This window comes from Sus scrofa, chromosome 13, assembly GCF_000003025.6.
Source record: "Sus scrofa isolate TJ Tabasco breed Duroc chromosome 13, Sscrofa11.1, whole genome shotgun sequence".
NCBI lineage: Eukaryota > Metazoa > Chordata > Mammalia > Artiodactyla > Suidae > Sus > Sus scrofa.
Genome location: NC_010455.5, coordinates 78,956,043 through 78,970,652, shown reverse-complemented (window position 1 = coordinate 78,970,652; position 14,610 = coordinate 78,956,043). Strand labels below are relative to the sequence as shown.

Sequence of the window (14,610 nt, the reverse complement as noted above, 5' to 3'; positions counted from 1 at the left end):
CCTGGACTGTTTCGAGACATTCATCTGCTTTCATTGAGCTCGCCTGCAATCTAGTTATGCAAACAACTACTTGGTAGGAAAATGAAGAATGCCCGGCCCCTTAAAAACAAAGCAAAATAAAAAACCTGATAATTTTAGAAGCTCTTCAGGGAGATAATTTCAAAATCCTCGGTGAGCTTTTGAGTTTTATTTTAAATTTATTTTTATTTTAGGGTGTCTTTTAAAAAAATCTTTTAATTTCCAATCACTTTCATGCAATCATCTTTGCCGTGAGAAGTTCGTTCTAAGTTTGGTTTGATTTTATCAAACTAAGCTATTTCCGGGGATTTTATTTGTTCGTTTGACTATCCTGGTTTTGATTTTTATCATCTGTCAGATTGCTGGGATTCAAAGAGCGAGCCACGAAGACAGGGAAGCCTGAGTCAATTTGAAAGCTCCCTGAAATCCTGTGTTGGTCTTGCCCCTCCCGGTCCTTCTCTCGCGAGATTTGGAAGCCGGAAGTGAATTATATTGCCAGAGACTCGATTGCAGGAGGCGGCATCTCAGTTGAGGTTGGCGGGAGCTGAGCGATCGGTCTGGACTTCGCTGCTCTGCCTGGCCTAGCTCTGGTTTGGGGGGTTGCGGGCAGCGCTTTCTGCCTTGGGCGGGCAGGATGCGGGTGGCTGTGGCCGGCTGCTGCCATGGCGAGCTGGACAAGATCTATGAGACGCTGGCGCTGGCGGAGCGGCGCGGCCCCGGGCCGATAGATCTGCTGCTGTGCTGCGGAGACTTCCAGGCGGTGCGCAACGAGGCCGACCTGCGCTGCATGGCCGTGCCACCCAAGTACCGCCACATGCAGACCTTCTACAGGTGAGGGACGCGGCCTGGGCCTCGGGTGTCGCGGGGCTGGACAGAGAACCCGGGCTGGGTTCGAATCCCGTCTGTCACCGACTAGCTGTCTCTTCGTTCTCGTCTTTGTTCACGCTGTGTCTCCAGGAACTGGCGCTTAGTAAATGTCACTTTTCTTCTTCACATTCATCTGTTTTATTTGTTTCAGAAGGGGTTGCAGCCTCAGGGGAAAACCTGGAGGTAGAAATTGACAGATTAATCTATTTTATGCTTGATAGGACTCTAGGACTAGTTCATTTAACGATTCCGGAGTTTTTATTGGACACTTACTATGTGCTAGTCTTCATTCTAGAAGCTAAGGTTACAACAGTGAGCTGACAAAGTTTTTGACCTCATCGGCTTGAAACCCAGGGTGGCAGCTCTGCATTCTTAAGGACAAGGATGGACAGTTCGTTTAGAAAGAGCTTTAAAACTTTTTATGATGACCTCAGATGTTTTTCTTTTTGACCTTATTTTGCTTTTCTGCTAGGCTTAATTGTATAGGCATGCCCAATTGTTTTTTTTTTTTGTATCTAATTTCTGCTGTGCAAATCGACAACTTTCCCCTTATATTCTAGGTATTACTCTGGAGAGAAAAAAGCCCCCGTTCTCACAGTTTTCATCGGAGGGAACCATGAAGCCTCAAATCATTTGCAGGAGTTACCTTACGGTGGCTGGGTGGCCCCAAACATTTATTATTTAGGTATGTGTTCATGGGTAATTTCTTGGTTTGATGATGGAAGAACATGTCAAGATTGTAAACTACTTGGTCCACATCTTGAGATGTTTGGTGTTTTGGGAATGGCTCTTGATTTAAATAGTTAATCAGGAAGTTTTAATTAAAATAGTTCATTTAAGTAGGTAAGCATGAAAATATGTCCATGAATCATCCCGTGTGTTTAGCAATACTTACTATAACTGCAAGACCTTACATACTATTTGCAGTATCTTTATTTTTTTCTACTCTTTTTATTAAATTAAAAAAGAAAACTATTTTTTGTTCATTTGTTTTGTCTTTTTAGGGCTGAGCCTGAGACATATGGAAGTTACCAGGCTAGAGGTCATTTTGAGCTGCAGCTGCTGGCCTACACCACAGCCACAGCAACACTGGATCCCAGCCAGGTCTGGAACTTTATTGGCTTTCTTGAGGCAATGCCAGATCCTTAACCCACTGAGCGGGGCCAGGGATTGAACCCCCTCCTCATGGATATTAGTTGGGTTCGTCACGGCTGAGCCATTAGAGAGGAACTCCCATTTTTTTCCCCCCAAACTTTATAATGGAAATTATAAAATTATAAATGGAAACACAGTAATAGAGAATGATATAATAAATCTCTGTACCTAAATTGTAGCTATAACAACTATTATCATTCTGTCATCCTTATTTCAACCCCTCCCCTCTAAACTTTTTTGTGGGAGAGGTGAAAGGAATATTTTAAAGTGAATCCTGGCCATCAGATTATTTCACCTGTAAATACTTTCCATATTCCATTAGGTACCAAATTATGTATGTATGTCTCTCTCTTCACACACCCTTCCTTTCATTTGTTCCTTCCTTTCTGCTCAGTCTCTTGCCTGATCTGCTTCCAGTCCTCCCCTCCCTATCCACCTTATATATTGTTGGCATATTTCTATGTAAAAGAGTAACCTCATCATGATACTTAAGTTTCAAATAATTTTAGGACTGCATGGCCTAAACTGTTAGCAAAGAGATTGCTTTTGCCTAGTATTTTGTTTAACTATGTACTTTTTCAGGTTTGGCAGGTGTAGTAAAATACCGAGGTGTGAGGATTGGTGGAATCTCTGGTATCTTTAAATCTCATGACTATCGAAAAGGTATTGTTATTCTTTTTTTTTAAACTTTTTATTACTTTTTAAAAATTGAAGTACAATTGATTTACAGTATTATATTAGTTTCAGGTGTATACCAAAATGAGTATTGTTATTCTGAGAATTGTTTTTAAACTTTAGAACTTGCATGCCCCAGAGTAACGTAAGCATAATATATAATTTGACTTTTTCACTGTTATTCTTAAATTTATAAAATATTTTATACATATGAAAACGTAGAGAACATGGAACATGTTGTGTGTATCCACAATCTAGTTTTATTTGGTATGTTCCCATTTTTAGTTTTGATTTTTTAAGAAATAATAGAGTACAGATACAATCGAAGGTCTTTGTTTATCTGTCTTCAATCCCATCTCTCTCCTTTTACTCCTCCCTTACCTTACCAGGCGGTCACTATCCTGAATTTGGTGTTAATCATTCACTTGATTATTTTATATCATTACCATATCAGTAATCACTTTATTTTTTGTTATTTATTTATTTATTTTAATTACACAATGAATTTTATTACATTTATAGTTGTACAACAATCATCACAACCAAATTTTATAGCATTTCCATCCCAAACCCTCAGCGCATCCCCCTACCCCCCAACCTGTCTCATTTGGAAACCATAAGTTTTTCAAAGTCTGTGAGTCAGTATCTGTTCTGCAAAGAAGCTCATTGTGTCCTTTTTTTAGATTCCACATGTAAGTGATAGCATTTGATGTTGGTGTCTCATTGTCTGACTGACGTCACTTAGCATGATAATTTCTAGGTCCATCCATGTTGCTGCAAATGCCATTATTTCTTTCCTTTTAATGGCTGAATAATAGTCCATTGTGTATATGAGTAATAACTTTAAACTGTATCATATAACATGTTTAAACTTCATTCCTATAAGTGCATCATTTTATATATATCTTTCTGCAACTTGCTTCTTTGTTTAATATTTCGAAATCCATGTTGATACATGTAACTCTAATCTATTCATTTTCATTTCTGAATAGTATTCTATTGTTTAAGTATACCACACTTTATCTAAGTGGATTATATCTTGAGTTTAAAGTTAAAGAAATAGCTTGGGATTTCCCTTCTTGGCTCAGTGGAAATGACTCTGACTAGCATCCATGAGGATGCAGGTTCGATCTCATGCCTTGCTCAATGTGTTAAGGATCTGGCGTTGCTGTAAGCTGTGATGTGGGTTGCAGATTTTTACATTCATGGAGTTCTTGGTGGCTCAGTGGGTTAAGGATCTGAGGATCTGGTGTGGTTGCTGCTGTGGCATGGGGTTTGAACCCTGGCCTGGGAATTTCTATATGCTGCGGGTGTGCCCCCCCTAATTTCATGAATTAAGTTGGCAGCTAAAATTTATATCCTTAGTGTAACTGTTAAATCACAAGTCTATTCCCTGGCACCCTGCTCTCCATGATTCTAGACTACTGACATGGGTCTACAAAAATAGGCCATCTCCTACATGGCAGATGTGGGTGCAAAGTGGAACTACTCCTTGGAGGACAATTGATAATATCTGTGGAAATTATAAACTTCTGATTCAGGAGTTCTACTTCTAGGAATTTATATACAGATACATTCCATAAGTGCAAAATAATATAAACAAGTTTATTTATTTCAGCCTTGTTTGTATTAGCAAAAGATAGGAACTAGTTAAATGTATCATGGAATAATATTAATATACAGTATAATGCTATGAAATCATTAAAAAAGAGAAAAAGATGCAGTTCTTTGTGTGACTAATAAGAACTCCAAAATAAGTGGAAAAAAGAAACAAACAAACAAACAAAAAAAAAACCAAGCAAAGAAGGCACAGGACTGGTTAAGGGAAGGAATAGGAGAGCCCCTCCTCTTGTTTTAGCAGCTTGATTGAGGTAAATTTATGTGCTGTTTAAGTTTACAATTCAGTAACTTTAGTAAATTGATAGAGTTATGCAGCTTAACTACCATAGAAATTTAGAACATTTCTATCATCCCTAAAAGTTTTGTGCCAGACTTAATCCCTGCTCCCATGCCAGCCATCGGCACTCATTGCTCTCTCTAGAAGGAACACTTTTTACACTGTACCTTTCCAATAGTATCTTTTAAATCTTAAACTATGTGAATAAACAGTGCATTCTAAAATTAAATTTAATTTAAAAATCAAAAGCCCCTCAGTTATTTAGATTTATAGGTTGTGATCATTTATTAGTAGAAAGTACTGACATTTTGAGAACACTGTTTTTTTGGGTTTTTTTAATTTATTTATTTTTGGGGGGGCACATCCACAGCGTATGGAAGTTCCTGGGCCAGGGATCAAATCCGAGCCATAGCCACAACCTACGCCACAGCTTTTGCAAGGCTTGATCCTTAACTTATTGCACTGGGCCAGGGATTGAACCCTCAGAGACAACGACCAATCCTTAACCTGCTACACCATAGTGGGAACTCCTGTGAGCAGTATTTTTTAAATACAAATTTTAAGAACCAAGCATTGGTGAAAAATGTCAGTTTTGGGTAAATGTATGTATGTATCTGTACTTGCAGTATTTGATTTGAATATAGTTTATTTCTCTTCTTCAATTTAAGGTCATTTTGAGTGCCCTCCTTATAATGCGTCTACAATAAGGAGTATATATCATGTGAGAAATATCGAAGTCTACAAATTAAAACAGGTATGTAAAAAGGACATTACAGCAGACTTGAAAAATGTTAAAGTAACTCTGTACCCAAATGTATTTTGATCATTTGATCCATGACTTCAGATATTATTACTTAGGATACATTTAAAGAATATATATTGGAAGAAAAGTGATACTTTAAAGGAAATATTAAATATTTTAAATAATGACTTAAATAGAACATAAATAATAGGTGAAGATGATAGAGGATATGGGAAAATTGTGAAGGCGAAACACTGTCTTAGCTGGAGAGTAGGTGAAACTCAGGTTTTGTTTGAGAACCCATTAAATGCCTGACACTAAGCTATGCAGCTTTCACCTGTGATAGTTCATATAACTGTCACTCAAATTCTGTGAGATAACAAAAGGAAAAAAAAAAAATTCTGTGAGCTAGGCATTACTCCGTTACATGAAGGTGGAGAGGCTAAGGCTCAGGTGGGTACTGTAACCTGCCTAAATTTCCCACACTGTTAAGTGGTAGAATCTTTCAGACTGAACTCAGGCCCTTCCCATCATACACACAGCCTCAATGGGAGCATAGAGATGCTTCCTAACAGTGTCTTACTTGGAATGCCTTTTCCCTTTCATTCATTTAAATCCTACCAGTCCTTGGAGATCCAGCTTAGATACCACTTCCCACCCAGCGTTCTAGTTTAAGGTCATCCCCCTCCTCTGAATTTTCATAGCACTCCTTGCCCGTTTCAGTGGTTAGTCATATCTATCTTGCATTTTGTATTTTCTTGAACAGTTGCTTAAATCATTTTAGTTTAACTTTACAAGCATTTTTTTTTGTATTGCTTGAAAGTGTATATTTTGTGTTCTTGTGAAGACACCAGCTACCTTAAATATTTCTAATATCATTTTTTTGTAGTAAACAGAGAGGGCTTTTTTTTTTTTTTTTTTCCTTTTTTCTTTTGGTGTGTACTACATGAGTTCATTGGGGGGAAAAAAAGGAAAATATCTTTAGGTTTACTGTATTTTTTACATTACACTCAATGAAATCTGGTGTCTTTGGATCTTAAAACAGTAGTTTTTCTACCAAAAGGGAAAAGAACAAATAGTTCTTATAGATTTTAGAAACCCAGTGCTAAGACCATAGCTGATTGGCAGTCTAATCAAAGTATATCTCTCTTGACCTGCCTTACAACAGAAAATAAGGACGATCTGTGAGGCAGAGAAAGCTGTTTCTCTTTGCCTAGATGAGGAAGTAGCTCAAAATTTGTGACTTCCTTAAAGAGTGTCCTTAGAATGAATTACACAGGAATCTAGAGATCTCCGGGACTAAATGGTTGTGTGGTAGTATAGAGAAGGGAGGGATTGCTTTTGGTGAATCTGTTTTTTAAGAGTTTTCTCGCTTTTTCTGTCAAAGCTGAAGCAGCCTATGGACATATTCTTATCTCATGATTGGCCAAGAAGTATATATCATTATGGAAATAAGAAGCAACTTCTTAAGACTAAATCTTTTTTCCGACAAGAAGTGGAAAATAACACATTGGGAAGTCCTGCTGCTTCTGAGCTTTTAGAGCACTTGAAACCTACTTACTGGTTTTCTGCGCACCTTCACGTGAAGTTTGCAGCCTTGATGCAGCATCAGGTAGAAAACAAAATGTTTCTTCTTTGATTTAACAAACATTCCTGAACATCTGTGAGCTAGGCACAATGGGTGTAAAGTGAGAGAAATCAAAGATAACTTTCCCTTTATGAGTAATTTAGTATCCAATGGGGGGAAGGGAGGAGCAAGCAATTATAAAATAGCGTAATCAGTTTGTGACTGAAAGTGCTAGGATACTGTGGGAAAACCTAAGCCAGGCCGTGGTGAGATGGAGATGTGGACAGAGAAATGAAGGGATACAGCAGGTTTTCTAAAGGAAGTGATGGTGCCAGCAAGAAGCAGATATCAGGGTGATCTAGGTTGAGGGACCAATGTGTGCAGAGGCTAGAGGTCTGAGAGGGTAGTGCTTTTGGGGGAGCTGCAGCTGATTCCTGTGGCCCAGGCAAGAGAGATGAAGCTGGAACAAGACCATAGCTGCCTTCTGGGCCCTGCTCTGAAGTTTGGGTTTTAACCAGAAGGTCATGGGGAAAGTTGGGGTGTGATGAAATCAGTTTCATTTCAGAAAGATTAGTCTGGCAGCAGTTTTGTGTGTGGACTGGAGTGATTTAAAACAGGAAGCAGAGGAGGCTATTTAAGCAAAAGATGAGGTTCTAACCTGAGGCACAGTGGAGACCCAGAGAATGCAGCAGGTTCCAAGAGATTTTGGAAGCAGAATCTTCAGGATTTAGAGACAGAGGGAGGACAGTGAGTCTAGAGTGACCCCCAGAGTTTTCCCTGGGTAACTGCATGGGCGATGGTGCTTGACAGAAGGTAGAAACTAAAACTATGCCTAAGAGTTAGGCTTTTATGGAAATATGTGGTTCTTCCTTTCGCCTCTGATTCTGACTGAATTCTGACTTGCCCATAAAGTATTCCATAGGGAAAACATTGAGAAAATGTTAACAAAGTTAGAGATTTCTTCTCAGAGTCCTCTAGAATTTCTGAGTCTTTAATGTGCTGATGGGCATTGCCTTTCTCTGAGACAGGGGATGGGGTGTGTAGCACTTCCTGCACTTACTTGACCAAACTCTTTTCTGTGGGAGAGGTGCTCTTAAGTGATGCTCCTCACACACTTGGAAGGGTCTGTCTGAAAACATTCCTGTAGGCCCCCTCTGTTGTAGGCTTATTCTTACACCCCAGCTTCACTGGGAGAAGCAGGCAAGGTTACTCCTTCCATTTTCCTGTGGGCTGTTGCCAATGGGATATCCTTTTCCAGCATCCAACTCTTCTGTTTCTGACATTCAGCTTTCCCACATCTGTGTTACTCTCTTGGGGCTCACGATGCTCATGGATTTTTAGAAGCATCTGATTTGCCACATTTTCCCCACGCTGTCTTTTGTTGTCAACCTCAGAGACTTGTGTCTCTGAATTAAGGATATGTTTGATCTTTCTTGGCTCCTCAGCCTGTGACTTCAGTGTGCTGTTTGAGCCCTTTTACCAAGACTGAAGATTACCTTTCCCCAGAACCCCTTCTGCTCCAAGATCTGCCTATGACCTCTGTGCCTCCCACCTCTCTTAGTCCCTCAGCACCACTGAACTGAAACCCGGCCCTCAGCAGGCAGCCCCATAGCTTCTTTCTTGTCATTTTTCCTCCCTGTGCCTTGCTGTTTTCAGTGAGTCATTTTTTACTTCTCCCAATGTGACCTTCAAGTGTGTGATTCCTCCATGTTTCTTTCCACCAGTTCACTTAAAAAAAAAAAGCTTTATTGGGGTACAATTTCCACACCAAAAAGTTCACCTGTTTTAAGTGTAGAACTCAATGATCTTTAGTAAATTTCCAGAGTTGTGCAAACATCATAGAGTTGAGTTCTAGAATGCTGCCATCACCCCAGAAGATCCTTTGTGCCTGTTTGCTGTCAATCTTTGTTCCCCCCTTCAGCCCCAGGCAACCACTAATCTTCTTTGTCTATGGATTTGTCTTTTCTGAACATTTCATATAAATAGAATCATAAAATATATAATCTTTGGCATCTGGTTTCCTTCTTGTGTTTGCTTTTGAGATTCTTTACTGTTGCAGCATGTATCAGCATTTCATTTTTATTGTTAAACAGTATTTCATCATATGGATATATACATCTACTTTGGTGTTATATCTAAGAAATCTCTGCCTAAGCCAAAGTTATAGAAATGTTCTCCGGTGAATTCTAAAAGTTGTATAGTTTTAACTCTGCCAATTTACTTTCAAGCTCTTCTGTTACCTTATCTTTAATCTTTGTGTTATATGCTTTGATGTATGTGTGTTATACATTATTACCATTACTTTCTGCTTTGACTTATAAGGAAATTGAAGCCCAGAGAGTGTAAGTGCCTTGCTGCACAAGTGGGTGTTGAGCTAACTTGCTTTGGAAAAGTAATAGTTGTTTGTTTGACACACCATTTAGGGGTATGGCTAATAAAGATTTTCATCCTATTAGTGTCTGAATTGCCTGTGATGTCTTAACATTCTTTCTTAAATTATGTTTCCTATTGTCTAGGTCAAGGATAAAGAACAGTCAGCCAAAGCAACCAAATTTCTAGCCTTGGACAAATGCTTGCCCCACAGAGACTTTCTTCAGGTAAAAAGAAAAAATGAAGTAACTTTACAATATAGTTTCATTCTTCCTGTGATTCACTTTCCTTTCAGAATTTATCAGTGCTTTATATGTTCTGAGAATACTCTGAGATTTCTTTGGGAATGTTAGGTTACATTACTACATTAATTTTTTTTCTTTTTTTTTTAGGGCTGCACCCACAGCGTATGGAAGTTCCCAAGCGGGGGGTTGAATTGGAGCTACAGCTGCAGGCCTACACCACAGCCATAGCCACATCAGATTCTTAACCCATTGAGCAGAGCCAGAGATTGAACCTTCAACCTCATGGATACTAGTTGGGTTTGTTACTGCTGAGCCACGATAGGAACTCCTACATTAATGTTTTTAAGCTACTAAATTAAATTCCTTTACAATGTTATTGTTATATTGACATTCTTAAAAAATTAAAAATAGATATGTGTTTCTCAAAATCAACAATTTCTTCCTGTAGGTAATAGAAATACAACATGACCCCAGTGCTCCTGAATACTTGGAATATGATACTGAATGGCTTGCTATTCTCAGGGCTACTAATGACCTTATTAATGTGACTGAGCGCCCATGGAATATGCCTGAAAACAATGGCTTGCATACAAGGTAAATCTGACCTTTTTTAGGATTTGCCCTCTCCATTGTGTGCACAATTTTTGTCCCTTTCACTTTATCATTATTGCTATTAGTATTATTGTTACTTTAAATCAAGGTAATTATTGTTAAATGAGTATCAGAACAATTTAAGTTTACTGACTGGTATGAAAATTGCAAGTTTTCTATCTAAGAGATCCAAGAAAATGGACTGCTGAACACCAACCCAAATAAGTGTATAAGTGCATCAAACTGTATGATAGAGATTTGGTTCACACATTGAAATAATTAGAACTTGTTTTAGGGTGTGGGTTATAGACAGCTTTTTCTAAGAAGTGTTTTAATTTCAAAATGGCTCTTTGCTAAATTAATTATAATATTATTAAATGGAATTTTGAAATGTGGTTAATTTTTTGTCCTTACACCTGAAGTCCATAGTTAGAGCTCATCATTTATTGTCCAAGGCTGATGAAATATAAAAAGCTATTGTTTTGGACTTTTATAGGTGGGATTACAGTGCAACAAAAGAAGCTATGAACGAAGTAATGGAAAAATTGAATCATGACCTCAAAGTTCCGTGTAACTTTAGTGTAACAGCTGCTTGTTATGACCCTAGCAAGCCACAGACACAAATGCAGTTGGTTCATAGGATCAGTCCTCAGACAACGGAATTTTGTGCCCAACTTGGCATCACTGACATTAATGTCAGGCTTCAGAAGGCCAAGGAAGAACAGCACTTGTGTGGCGACTATGAAGGGCAGGATGCGGTGGAGAGCAATGACTCTGGAGAAGACCCTAGTGAATATAACACAGACACATCTGCCCTGTCCTCGATTAATCCAGATGAGATAATGTTAGATGAAGAAGAGGATTATGAAGATAGTATTGTAAGTGCACACAGTGACACAAACACACCTTCTGCAGAACCTTCTGACCAAGCTTCTGACTTTTCCACGAGCTTCTCTGACGTGAGGATCTTGCCAAGTTCCATGATTGTATCTTCTGATGATACATCAGGTTCCCCAGTTGGCAAAGAGGGGAATTCTGGTGAGCCTCTGGAGTTGGGGGATGGAAAGGTGCCCTTGAAGAGGCTGAGTAACGAACATGAACCTGAACAAAGAAAGAAGATCAAGAGGAGGAATCAAGCCATTTACGCTGCAGTGGATGATGATGATACAGCCTAAGACAGTTTACTTGTCTTAGTAGTATATGTAGATATGTGATTTTTGAGACTATATTTTTAGAGTTGGCTCTTTGACTTAAAACTTTGTAATAATGAAGTTGTATAAGAAAGCTTTAGTTAGATATTGACTCAAGGCTTTTGTATGTTTCAGATAAAAAATATTAAAATTTCATATATTGATTGGATACCCCTTTTTCTGAGAACATATATTATTCACTTTCATTTTTTTCAGCAAACACTTAACTGAATGTCTGGAACACTTTGTACCAGGCACTCTCCTATAAGATGGCACTGCAAAGGTGAGTAAGACAGGGATTTTTGCCTTCAAGGCGTTACTACCATTGTAAATATTTTGGTATATAAAATATGGTGTATTTATATTTTCTTTTACAGAGTTAAGTGATTATTATATATATATACTTATATATGCTCTCTTTTCATTTATTATAAATATTTTCCCTGGTCAGCTCTTAATGTCTGCCAAATATAATTGAAACTGAAGATGGCAGGTAAGATTTTAGGAAATAAATACTAAACACTGGTACACATACTATCTTACTTACTGAGATTAATATAACCCTGTTAACTTTTACATATTATGTTTTAGCATTAATTTTAATAAAATTAACTAGAGTAACTGTACAGGTCATTTGGTGCACAGCTCACTGAGTCGTAATTACCGGCTGGATTGAATTGCACCTGTGCTGCCCTTCTCATGCTGCATAATGGATTGCTAGTGTTAAAGTGTGTTTAAAGATCCATGTGGAGAAACTACACCCCTGTCCTGTCTCTGGTTAGAATGCCTGGCCCACCAGAGGAGATTGTCGCCCTGCACTTGGGACCAGGAAACCAAGGACTATTCCAGGATCTTATTCTCCCTCAGCAGTCCAAATGCAGGAGCCAACTCAGGAGAATGATATTGCAGTTGGCTTCCATCCTGTCAGTATCTGACTTTGGGGATTTTATCTTTATTGCCTTTCATTTTTTGTTTATTTTTTGAGTTGAATAATTCATTGGTTTTAATTCTCACATAAAGTATTTTTAAAAATTATGATTTCTCCCATCGCTGATTTAATTGAGTCCTGTGAATTATGACATTTAGTGCTTCTTTTCCAGAAATAAAGATAAAAGCAGAAAGTAATTAGATGTAAAATAAATAATAGAGTTGATCAATGGTGGTTCTCAAAAAAAAATTAAGACAATCTTCTAGCTTACCTGATTGAGAAAGAAAGCACAGGAGTTCCCTGGTGGCTTTTTTTTTTTTTTTGCTTCTTAGGGCTGCACCTGTGGCACATGGAGTTTCCCAGGGTAGGGGTCCAGTTGTAGCCACAGCCGCTGGCCTACACCACAGCCACAGCAACGCAGGATCTGAGCTGCATCTGTGACCTACATCACAGGTCATGGCAACGCCGGATCCTTAACCCATTAAGCAAGGTCAGGGATCGAACCCGCAACCTCATGGTTCCTAGTTGGATTTGTTTCTGCTGTGCCATGACGGGAACTCCCTGATTTTTTTAAAAAAAGTAAAATCTAGCATTTTCTTTAACAAGGAGATATGATAAGCATTCCCATTAAAGGAAGGTAAGCATAAAATCAAGGAACAAGATGCCCACTACCACTACTACATTTTAATGCTGGTTAAAAGAGCAAAACAATCAGACAAAACAATGAGGAGAATCAGAAATGCAAAGGCAGAAGCATCCATATACAGACGACCTGAATGTTTAGATGGAGAACACCAGAATATTAAACCTAAACTAACACACTACTAAAGTAATATGTAAATAAAGTAATACAGCAAAGTAATAAGATAAAATGAACACACAAGTCAGGAATTTTCATGTACACAATATACTAGTGAGTGACATGATATAAAATAAAAAGAAATAATGAGAAATATGCAAAATCTATAATGAGGAAATTGTAAAATGCACCTGAGAAATCCAAAAGTAGATTTGAATGAATAGAAAACCATCTCTTATTCTTGGATGGATGAACTCAACATTTTATTTTTTATTTTTTTATTTTTATTTTTTTGGGTCTTTTTTGGCCTTTTCTAGGGCCGCTCTCGTGGCATATGGAGGTTCCCAGGCTAGGGGTGTAATAGGAGCTGTAGCTGCCAGCCTACGCAGAGCCATAGCAACTCGGGATCTGAGCTGCGTCTGTGACCCACACCACAGCTCATGGCAACGCTGGATCCTTAACCCACTGAGCAAGGCCAGGGATTGAACTTGCAACCTCATGGTTCCTAGTCGGATTTGTTAACCACTGCGCCACGACGGGGACTCCCAAACTCCACACTTTAAAGATGCTAATTCTTCTAAAGTTAACATATAAATTTAAAATCCAAATCAAAATATCAACACATTTTTGGTATTATTTGTTTTTCTGGAGCTAGGCAAGTTGATTTTGAAGTTCATGCGGATAAGAGTTTCTGCTGAGGTGCAGTGGATTAAGAACCTGACTGCAGCAGCTTGGATCACTGTGGAGGTGTGGGTTTGTTCCCTGGTCCGGCACAGTGGGTTAAAAAAGGATGTGGCATTGTTGCAGCTGCAGCTTGGATTCAATCTCTGGCCCAGGAACTTCCATATGCTGTGGTTGTGGCCATAAAAATAAAAAATAAATAAGTAAATAAAGTTCATGTGGATAAATCAGTTACAACAGACAGGAAAATCCTCCCCAAAGAGTAATGGATGTATGCCCACCATATCAGCTATTAAAACATACTATAAAGCCTCTATAGTAATTAAAACAATGCAGTACCGGTTCATTAGTGGACAGACCAATGGAACAGAAAGGCAAAAACATGAGAGTTTAGTGTATTATATGAGTGGCATCTTGGGTCACTGAGAAAAAAAGATGTTTTAAATAGGGTTGGGTCTCTGGATATTTCATTTGGAAAGAAAGAAACTTGAAAAATAGATGTCTAGGAGTTCCTGTCGTGGCCCAGCGGTAATGAACCTGACTAGAATCCATGGGGATGCAGGTTTGTTCTCTGGTCTCACTCAGTGGGTTAAGGATCCAGCGTTGCTGTGAGCTGTGGTGTAGGTTGCAGACAGTGGCTCAGATCTGGTGTTGGCTGTGACTGTGGTGTAGGCCCGCAGCTGCAGCCGTGATTGGACCCCTAGCCTGGGAACCTCCATATGCTGTGGGTGCAGCACTAAAAAAGACAGAAAAAAAAATAATAAATAAGTAAAAAATAACATGCCCAAATTAACTCCAAATAGATATAAATGTGAAGAATGAAACCATATAAATATCAGATGAAAACATGGGTAAATTTCCTTATAATCTGGAACTGAGGAAAGA

General features: G+C 38.6%; 1 protein-coding gene across 1 annotated transcript; it reads left to right on the top strand.

Moving 5' to 3' along the window:
- DBR1 (debranching RNA lariats 1) lies at positions 403–12,352 on the top strand. The gene is made up of 8 exons (XM_021069502.1): positions 403–849; positions 1,446–1,570; positions 2,623–2,703; positions 5,281–5,366; positions 6,742–6,966; positions 9,438–9,518; positions 9,985–10,130; positions 10,624–12,352. The coding sequence occupies exons 1-8, from the start codon at positions 653–655 to the stop codon at positions 11,300–11,302; spliced, it is 1,620 nt and encodes a 539-aa protein (XP_020925161.1). The 5' UTR covers positions 403–652; the 3' UTR covers positions 11,303–12,352.

Bases quoted from the DNA above. Each gene is read 5' to 3' on its own strand.
- DBR1 (XM_021069502.1), top strand. From the start codon at position 653: ATGCGGGTGGCTGTGGCCGGCTGCTGCCATGGCGAGCTGGACAAGATC. The intron at 5,367-6,741 runs GTATGTAAAAAG...TTTCTGTCAAAG, and splicing joins AAGTCTACAAATTAAAACAG to CTGAAGCAGCCTATGGACAT. The intron at 6,967-9,437 runs GTAGAAAACAAA...CCTATTGTCTAG, and splicing joins CAGCCTTGATGCAGCATCAG to GTCAAGGATAAAGAACAGTC.